General features: G+C 44.2%; 1 protein-coding gene across 4 annotated transcripts in view; it reads left to right on the top strand.

Annotated features, from left to right (window-relative positions):
• Positions 1-577: 577 nt before the first annotated feature.
• Positions 578-10,535, top strand: part of VPS35L (VPS35 endosomal protein sorting factor like) — a 184,808-nt gene continuing 174,850 nt past the window's right edge. For all 4 annotated transcript variants that reach the window (XR_011022754.1, XM_068244800.1, XM_068244802.1 and 1 more), the window contains exons 1-2: positions 578-715; positions 9,978-10,077. Coding sequence is in view for 3 of the 4 variants with exons in the window: in XM_068244800.1 (XP_068100901.1) it covers positions 687-715; positions 9,978-10,077 (129 nt within the window). In the remaining variant the exon portion in view is untranslated. The remainder of the gene's footprint in view (positions 716-9,977; positions 10,078-10,535) is intronic.

The raw sequence follows: 10,535 nt of genomic DNA, 5'->3' as shown, positions 1-10,535 counted from the left end.
CGGCCTGGTCAGGTCGGGTCAGCCACCGGGAGCCTGTGGAGCGGTGGCGAGGGCACCTCCTGCCTGCCACGGGCTGGAGGAAGCCCCAGGTAAGTGTATATGGATTTTAATTTTTTTCCCACTCCCTGAACCTTCCCTTTAAAACAGAACTAATTAAATTAAGTTCTGTTTTAAAGTAAATTAAAGTAAAATATAGCAGTATATAGCCTTGCCTAAAGCAGCCAGCAGTAATGTTGACACCTAGCTAGCTAAAATAGCAGCCAGGCTTGAAGGAATGTACACCTTGCAGGGAAAGTCCTGTCCTGCTAGTCATTCACTCCTCCCCAGTCTAAATCCACAGTAAAATGAATCAAATGATTCGTTCAAAGATCCGGATATTTTCAATGAACCGAATCGAATGATCCATCCGATTCCTTGAAAAGATCCGAACTTCCCATCACTAGCGTGGACTGTGGAAAAGTCCAGGGTTCATCAGAATGACTTCAGCTAGTGCACAGCCACAGAGAGACGACAGATGGCGCTGTGAGCAAATCTCGCCTCCAGCAGCAAAGCAAATTCCACACCAACCATCCATCCATCTATCGTCAGTGATAATGCAGCCCGGCTGGCAAGGACCAGCTGACAGAGATTTGCCAGCCACAGTATGGCGAGAGGTCAGAGGTAAAAGCTGACACTGAAGGAATCACATGACGCTGAAGATGGCTTCTATACAGTGGTGAGTTCCTCATTTCGCTATGTATTTGTGGCAGTATGCGCAGACATTACAGAACATCACTGACTATGTAGTAAATGACGTTCACACCACTGTCAATGTTAGTTTTCTGCTTTGTGTTGTCTTTACATTCTACTGCAGCTGGCGATTTTACCATGTTATAACAAGAGCTCTTGTTCCTCTATGTGGAATGGATCCATACACCCTGCATTTTGATCTTCATAAATATTATATATTTTTCGTGATAATAGCAGTAGTAATAATATTATATATAAATATGTAATGCAAAGCACAGATATAGCTTGGTCAAAAGGGATGCAAAACATATCATAGTTGACAACTGTTGCTTTTTGTGGAGGGACCTACCCTCTTTTAAGTTTTTCCTTCTGTTAGAACTGAAGTACAGATGTATGTAAATATGTTTGTATTTTATTTTTCTACTGAAAATGGGCTTAAAGGATTCATGAGGTTGAAAAAAAAAAAAAAAAAAAAAAAAAAAAGAAGTGGTGCTTTACTTACCTGGAGCATCTTGCAGCACCTAGACATTCCACTGTCCTCTAGGCTGCTGTTGTCGTTTCTGTAAGATCGCCACCCCAGGCTGGGTCACAAGCTTCTGCACATGTGTGGTAATTGTACTAAGGATCAGCTGACTCTTGGGTGCATGTAGGAAACGCTTTATTGATCAAATATCAAAACATCAAAATGGATAAAAGTCATACCTGTATATTGATATAAATATCCCCAAAACTACCAAGAGAAAAAGACACATCCACCCCCCTATCTAAAATAGGGCATTAGCAGTACCCTATAGAGAGACCAACTTACTAATACCCCAAAATTGCACCAACGAGTAAAGGCTAACAGAGGCTGCAGTCCTCTGAGCTCTCAAAGGTGATGTCTGCACCGGCTGGTATATAACAACATCCAAAAAACGAAAAAACACTGATGTCGGTCCTAGTTGCAGAGGATTAAATTGGCAACAAAAACCAGTCCTGATTGCTCCATTACACAGCAAGATGTATCACAAATCGTCATAGAACCGCATTCTTGGTTATTTATGGACTCAATCGCAGTCCTCCAAGCGGCATATCAAAGCAGTAAACTTGCTATATATATAAACACTTGCGGTACTTTTTCTGGTTCCAGCATTCAAGATAATTTGTTCATTCATATATTGTACAAAGCAAAGCAAAACGATGCCAGCATAGGTCATGCAGGTGGGATTTGAGTAAGCAAAGTTCAAGATGATGTCAGCTTGTGTGCTGTCCAAGTCATAAGCCATGCATGTTACAGAGCGTGTTGAGGAGCAATTGAGCAGCTGATAAGCTTGATGTTGCTGTGCATGTGGTCTATTTTTGTGCTAAGGACCAACATATAGTTCATGCTGAAGTGCAGGTATAGTTACCAGACCGGCCAGATAGTTGGTGTTGGTACCCAGGGTGTAGTAGTTGGCCTCAGACGCTATACGTCTGACATGTTTCGCCGTTCACTTTCACGGCCTCCTCGGAAACGAGCGTCTATCCATATGCCGCGCTATGCGATCCCCCTTCAAAAGCGTCCCGTGGGCCCCGCCCATCTCCTCCGTCACCGCTCAGCCAACGGGGTCATGCCACGTCACGGGGCAGACATACACTCACCGCCGCCCAATAGGCAAACGGAGTGTGCATGCGCCGAGCGCTCCACAGTGGGACGCAAACAGGAAGCGTCCCACTGTGCATAGGAGGGAAATGAGAGGCGGGGATCCGGGACATCAATTCTTCCTAAGACGGAAAACCCAAAACCTAGCTAACAAGCCATTAAATAGGTGATTTAACATAAAAAATAATAACAGATCGATCTAGCTTCCATAGCTGTAAAGACTATCAAGAAACACTCATAGAAATAAATAATGAAATATGAAAAATGAAAAATACTGATACAAAAAAATTCTGATACAGAAAACACTGAGGCAAGGTCTGAGACATATTTACGAAGGACATATCTAGAAAAAATGTGCGTGTGCATGCATACACACCCGCACATACATAAAAGACATATATACATATACATACGTGCATACACATGCACACGCACATGCACAACCCAATGTACACATATCGCAAAAATTTGTGTTATTATATGCATGTTTATACAAAAATGCTGTTGTGCAGATTTCGACCAGAGAGGGAGGGGACAGGACCAGAAAGAAAGAGAAAGGAAATAAGGAAAAGAAGGAAAAAAAGAAAAGAAAAAGAGTCAAAGTAAAATATGAATATGAGTGTAGGACATGTGGGAAGATATCTTCATGTGGGAAGGAATGCCCCATAATGAACCGCATCATTAAGGCCCTTCCCTTTAGTTGCATCCAAAGTGAAGATCCACCTCAGTTCCATCTGTAGGAGGATCCTATCAAAATCTCCCCCTCTCTCATGTGGATGTATTCTATCCAAACCTACAAATTTCACAAAACTTGAATCACCTCTGTGTGTCAAATTAATGTGTCTCGATATGGGAGATCTGAAGTTGCACCCCCCAATGTCGCCAATGTGTTCTTTTATGCGTTCCTTGAACGCTCGGGTCGTTTTTCCTATGTAGAAACATCCACATTTGCATGACATTAAATAGATCACGCAAATGGTGTTGCAATTTACGAAATGGCGCAATTTCCAAACGCGTCCATTCGGGAGCACAATATCAGGTCCCATACTTAGAAATCTACAATATGCGCACCCTCCACAGCTATACGTACCCAAAACATTGCAGTGCTTGGGAGTAGATCCAGATCGGAAATGACTGCTTGTCAGGGAGTCTCTCAGGGTTTTAGAACGTTTAAAAGTCACTATTGGTCTATGGGGCACAAAGTCCCGCACTGAAGGGTCAGTTAAGAGTATGTTCCAATGGCGTCCCAGGATTCTGTGTATTTGACTTTCCTGATCACAAAAACGGGTAATCAAACGTACCTTATCGTCACCACTGCTTTTCGTCTGTGCTCTGTTTTGATGACCCAGAAGGGTCGTTCTATCTGTATCTTTAGCTCGTTTATAGGCCCTCTTGAGCCATTTGTCTTTATAACCTCTCTCTAGAAATCGGGCTCGTAAGGCCTTTGCCTCTTTCTCAAAATCAGCATCCCTTGAACAGTTTCGCCGGATTCTAAGATATTGTCCGGTTGGAATTCCACGTATTGTGTGTTTAGGGTGCAGGCTGTCTGCCCTCAAAAAAGAATTTGTTGCTGTTTCTTTGCGAAACAAACTGGTAGTGATATGACCATCGACATCCACATTAACCCTTAAATCTAAAAAAAGGGACCGATCGTGTATCACAATTCATTGTGAACCTAAGGTTCAGTGTATTATCATTCAAACTGTATACAAATTCATCCAGGAGCTCCCTCCCGCCTGTCCAAAAAATCAAAATATCGTCTATGTACCTGTGCCATGACACGATATGGCACAGGTACATCACGAGCGAGTCATCACCGAAAATGCCCCGTTCCCAATCCCCAAGGTACAGGTTGGCGAAAGACGGAGCACACGTGGTGCCCATCGCCGCCCCCTGCACCTGGAGGTAATGCGAACCGTCGAACAAAAACACATTGTTTTCCAAAATAAAGGTCAGCAGCTTTAGAACAAAAAGGTTATGTTCATACTCGGAAAGGCCCAGTTCTGATAGAAATTTTTCCACCGCGAGCACTCCCCTGTCCTGGGGTATGCTGGAATACAGGGCCTCTACGTCCAGGGTTACCAAAAGAGAGCCAGGGGGCAACTGCAGGCCTTCTAAAATACTAAGAAGATGCGAAGTATCCTTCACATATGAGGGTAACCGGAGAACGTGTGGCTGCAAAAAATAGTCCACATAGATGCTGATTTTTTCAGTTAAAGCTCCACATCCCGAGACGATTGGTCGTCCGGGGGGCCTCTGTAGGTTCTTATGAATCTTTGGTAAGGCATAAAACGTTGGAGTAACAGGTTTTTTCACTTTAAGGAAATTTGCCGTTTGGGGGCTGATAGTCCCCATCTGCATTGCTTCATCAATTATACTTTTCATAGCCACCTGGTTCTCCACCACCCTGGACGGAGAAACCCTGCGGTAGCACTCCCTCTGACTCAGAATTCTCTGGCACATGTATGTATACTGTTCAACTGACATGATAACAATGTTTCCCCCCTTGTCCGAGGGTTTTACCACCAGGTTGGTCCTGGTTATAAAATCACGTAGAGCATTGGATTCTCTAGGATCCAAATTAGGAAAAGGACTCGGCTCTAACCATAATTGGCGAATATCCTTTTCTATTAATTGCACAAAAGTTTGAACCCCCGGACAAAGGGAGAAAGGCGGGAAGGATAAAGACCTCTTTTTGAATTTGTTCCTATCTAGATCAATTGAAACCAGGGCATCAGGATCATCATCCGCTGTAATCCATCCAGATTCGTCACCTAGATCAATAAGATCCATTAGGGCTCTGTAATCCTTGTTCGACCACTCCCTCTACTCCTTAATCACCCCGCCCAAGGGAGCCTCCGCCTTTTTCTTATGTAAGCTTTTTAAAACTAAGTTATGACAAAAAATATGTATATCTTTGATAAATTCAAATCGATCTAAAGTGCGATTCGGGCAAAAACCGAGACCCTTCATTAAAAGTGTATCTAAGCCGGCCTCTAGACATACCCCTGACAGATTGATTATCTGCATACATTGGCGGGTGCTCCCGAGGCAGGGGGGAGGGGAAGAAGGGGCAGGGGAACGGAGAGCAGGGAGCCTGCACCTTGCGATATTTGTGTTCCCTAGATTCAAAATATTGTTGGCTAAAAAAGCCGCTGAGACAGATGAGGGTCCGGAGCCACCCGAAGCCCCATCTGCCTCCTCACAAGTGTCTTCCGAAGTGCATCCTGTTAAATATCTATTGATTGGGCCCTCTTTCTTGGGGTATTTTTTCTTCTTTTCCTTGTTTTGTTTATACTCCGGTCTGTTTTCAACTTTACTTGATCTAGTATGAGGTCGATTGTTTACCACTGCCTTTGGAGTTTGTTGGGGCCGGGCGCTTGCGCTGCTCAAAGAGGAGTCCGAGTCCTCTGGTGCACTGGAGATTGGAGTGTCTGAGGGTTGGGCTTTCACAGGAATAGAACCTGGTGGCTTTGTGGGTCTAGGTATGGGTTGTGTAGGTCTGGGTTTTCTCTCGTCGATTGGGTTTCTCTGTTTATTCCACCTATAGGCGTAACCCAAACGGTAGGCTGTCCTGTCTTTTTCAAATTTATTATCCCTTCTAGTTACTATATCTCGATTGTATTTTTCAATATGCTTTTTCAATTTTTCATTTCTACTAATAAACAGCGTATGATCCTTCACGGAGACTAATGACTCTAAAGTCTCCGTAATTTCTTTATCAATTCTTTTTAAATCCTCCTCCTCCAATTCTTGTATCAAAGTAAGGCTAACTTTAGAGCATGCCTCAAAATTTTCCTCCCATCTCTTCTTAAAGCTCTCCGTTAGGTCACGCCTATAGGGGAAAATTTGGACTCGAAGCCACTGTGGTGTTTTGGAGTCATTTAAATAATCACGATTATATTTGATGTTCCACCAAACTCTCGATTTTTGTTCGTACAGCCGTTCAAGTTTCCTAAACCCGGAATTGATTAATCTAATCTCGCCTGCACATGTGTGCCTCTTGTTATTACACTCCTGCCACTGGGAGCATTCTGCACTTGTGGAGTTCAAGTCTTTGTGACCTGCGCAGATCGTTCCAGATTGTGAGAAGTATGCAGCGTGCATGCATGCATGCATGCACAGAAGCCCACGACCCAGCTGGGGGTCGGCAAGCTAATGGAGGGGACAGCAGAACTTTAGCGTTGGAGCAGCTAGACTTCTAGGGGCCGGTTGAGACCCTACATGAGTAAAACTTCACTTCTTTATTTTACCTCAATGTATTCTTTATTTCACTCCACTTTATTTCCATCCTGATAAATGTTTCTTATGTTAGTATAAAGGAAAATGAATAGTCATAGAGAAAGGACCAGTGTGGTTTGAATGTTAAAACTGGGTTGTTTTTTGCTTAGGAATTCTTTGTGGAATGGTTTGCTTTGAAAGGGGTGAGGATGTGATTAGCAGTGAGATTAGGTCCTTTCTTAAAGGGAACCTAAAGTGACCCAAAGGTGTCCTTCAGTCCCTTGCTGCCCCCCCCCCTGAAAGCTGTTATGGATTGGGATGACAGCTAGGGTGCTGGAAGTCGAACACTGTAATAACAGCGCAGGAGATTTGGGCGCCATAGAACATAATAGGAATTACGGCTATAGCGGCGCACAGTAAGTAATTTCGACGCCATCAGAAGACGGAGCTGAAGTTACTTTTAAAACACTGTAATTCGGCCGTCAGCAATAGCTGGCAGCCGAATTACAGAATTCCGTACCATCCAGGTCGGCCTGGAGGGGGAATAGTAATTAATGCCGCCAGGACTTGTGCAGGAGCCGTATATTGGCTGTATCCTGCACCCAAGTCTCCCGGCGGCAATTTCATAGGTACCCACTGGAAGTTGAGAGAAGCACTGCTACTGCTGCACTAGATGCTCTGCATTGATGGAGCTGGGGGAGTACAGGACAGTGGTCACTAACCCTACGACCATCACCAAGCTATGTGAGGGAGGGAACAAGGGGAGGGGGGGGGGCACTAAACCACCAGAGAAGCTATATGAAGGGAGGGAAAGGGTGGGTATCACCCTTCTACCAACTGCAACAGCAGTTATCACCCTTCTACCAACTGCAGCAGCAGTTATCACCCTTCTACCAACTGCAACAGCAGTTATCACCCTTCTACCAACTGCAACAGCAGTTATCACCCTTCTACCAACTGCAACAGCAGTTATCACCCTTCTACCAACTGCAACAGCAGTTATCACCCTTCTACCAACCAGGGCTGTGGAGTCGGAGTCGTGGAGTCGGGCAATTTTGGGTGCCTGGAGTCGGGAAAAAATGCACCGACTCCGACTCCTAAAGAATTTGTAACTGTAATTAAAATAGAAAATATGATAAAATGTTGTATTTTTCAGATAATAGTCATTAAAAATAATGTATATATACAGTAATAGCTGTGCTTAGTCCACAAAAATGAAATAAACCAATCAAAATTAGTTACTTGTACTGCTTCAATAAAGCAGTCCCCGTATTTTTAAGGTCAGATATACATATCTGATTGTGACTGTATATATGATGTGTACACAGGAATCTCTTATATATACTAAATAACATCTATGCTGTAAGAATAAAGCCTGATGTGTAGCTGTGTCACTAATAGAGATGGTCAACGAGATGGAAATAATTCTGCATTGATGCTGATTTATGCAAATGTATGCACTCCCTTTGCTGATGAAATCAAATTATTTGATATGTTGTTAAAATTTGGTTTGGTGACTACAAATTAAAGGGTAACTGAGACGGATGAAAAGTAAAGTTTTATACATACCTGGGGCTTATTCCAGCCCCCTTCAGGCTAATCATTCCCTCGCTGTCCTCCACCACCCGGATCTTCTGCTATGAGTCCTGGTAATTCAGCCAGTCAGCGCTGTCCGGCCGCATGCCGCTCCCACAGCCAGGAACATTCTGCACCTGCGCAATAGTGCTGCACAGGTGTAGTATGCTCCTGGCGGCGGAGTGTGTGCATGCGCACTACGCCCGACTGGCTCAAGTACCTGGACTCATAGCAGAAGATCCAGGTGGTGGAGGAGGACAACGAGGGACTGATTATCCTGAAGGCGGCTGGAGAAAGCCCCAAGTATGTATAAAACTTTAATTTCATTGTCTCAGGTTTACTTTGTTACACAGTAGTACTATACTCTACATATGCACTCCCCACAGAGCTGCAGGGAATCCACTGAGAATGCTGTGCACATTGAATACAGAGGTGTTGTCTGTTTACAATCTCCTTATTCCCCTGCAGAGTACCTGCACATCATTCTTACATGTACCCACACTTACATTGCCTAGGGCCTGATAGATGTTCTTTGTTCCGGTTTGTACCTTTTACAAGTACTCTTACCAAGGACTAGTTTTAGTCTAAAGGGAATAAATATAGTAGTCTACATATCCTTCTCACTTCAGTTGTCTTGTAAAATTCCTAAGCGTTGGCAGTTAAGAGACGAATTTCATGTTACATACTTTTAATCAACAAAATTGTAATATGCAAATTAGAGGAGTCGGAGTCGAGGAGTCGGAGTCGGTGGAATCCTAAACTGAGGAGTCGGAGTCGGTGGATTTTTGGACCGACTCCACAGCCCTGCTACCAACTGCAGCAGCAGTTATCACCCTTCTACCAACTGCAGCAGCAGTTATCACCCTTCTACCAACTGCAGCAGCAGTTACCACCCTTCTACCAACTGCAGCAGCAGTTACCACCCTTCTACCAACTGCAGCAGCAGTTATCACCCTTCCACCAACTGCAGCATCAGTTATCACCCTTCTACCAACTGCAGCATCAGTTATCACCCTTCTACCAACTGCAGCAGCAGTTACCACCCTTCCACCAACTGCAGCAGCAGTTACCACCCTTCTACCAACTGCAGCAGCAGTTACCACCCTTCTACCAACTGCAGCAGCAGTTACCACCCTTCCACCAACTGCAGCAGCAGTTACCACCCTTCTACCAACTGCAGCAGCAGTTACCACCCTTCTACCAACTGCAGCAGCAGTTACCACCCTTCTACCAACTGCAGCAGCAGTTACCACCCTTCTACCAACTGCAGCAGCAGTTACCACCCTTCTACCAACTGCAGCAGCAGTTACCACCCTTCTACCAACTGCAGCAGCAGTTACCACCCTTCTACCAACTGCAGCAGCAGTTACCACCCTTCTACCAACTGCAGCAGCAGTTACGACTGCTCTGCTCTGCCAGCAGCAGTTACCAACACTCTGCCAGCATCACCCACAACTGTGTCACCACTAAGACAGCTGCAATAGCAGCTACCATTGCACTGCCAGCAGCAGTTAACAGCACTCTGCCAGCTACAGCAGAGGTTACCACCCCTCTACCAACTGCAGCAACTGGCCAACAAGGACTGGTACCAGACCAAGACCAAGAAGTGTTTCTTATTTTAGCCCGACAATTACTGTAATCCCCTATGATAATGCTCCTTCTATTCTGGCCCGTTTCAGTGCTGCCTTTAATGTTGGATTTGTGACATCTTGGGACAATTTGACTTACTGACAATTGTATTAAGAGTGTTAAGTTGTTTGTTCCTTTGATACTTATAAATTACTAATTTAGTTATAGCTGTACAAATGTTTAATTGTATTTCAATATCCAGGCATTCTCGAGAGAGGCACTATGCAGAAGAGCTGGAAGCATGCAGATTAGAGACGATCCCTGTGGAATATGGAGATTACCATCCCTTAAAGGCCATAACTGTGAGTTGGATTATTTTGTGATTAATATTAAAACAGGATTGCAACCTGGAACAATATACAAGAAAACCTTTCTCCTCTCATAGCCCATATAATTATACTGCCTGCCTTAATCCTAACCTTATCTTATCAGTGCAGAAATTACCAACTTCCAGCTCCTAGTACAGCATGTTCTGGAAGGGGGCATGTTACGTAGTAATGCCGGATGTACTGTAAGAATGGCATGCTTGCAGTCAGTGTAGCTGTTGCACAGAATCACACAGAACGGTTTCTTCTTCTTCGTTTGCTCAGCTTTTTCTTCTGCACTCACAGGGAAAGCTCAGATAACAGATAATTGTCCTAATTATGTATTGTTGAGCTTCCTGACATGCCATATATCAGTGGCGTAGTTAGAGATTATGGGGCCCCATAGCAAAACTTTCATGGGACCATAAGATGTAGGAACTCTTGAGCAATATCAC

The sequence above is a fragment of the Hyperolius riggenbachi genome, chromosome 7 (genome assembly GCF_040937935.1).
Source record: "Hyperolius riggenbachi isolate aHypRig1 chromosome 7, aHypRig1.pri, whole genome shotgun sequence".
NCBI classification, from domain to species: domain Eukaryota; kingdom Metazoa; phylum Chordata; class Amphibia; order Anura; family Hyperoliidae; genus Hyperolius; species Hyperolius riggenbachi.
This window is presented reverse-complemented; position numbering and strand designations above follow the sequence as displayed.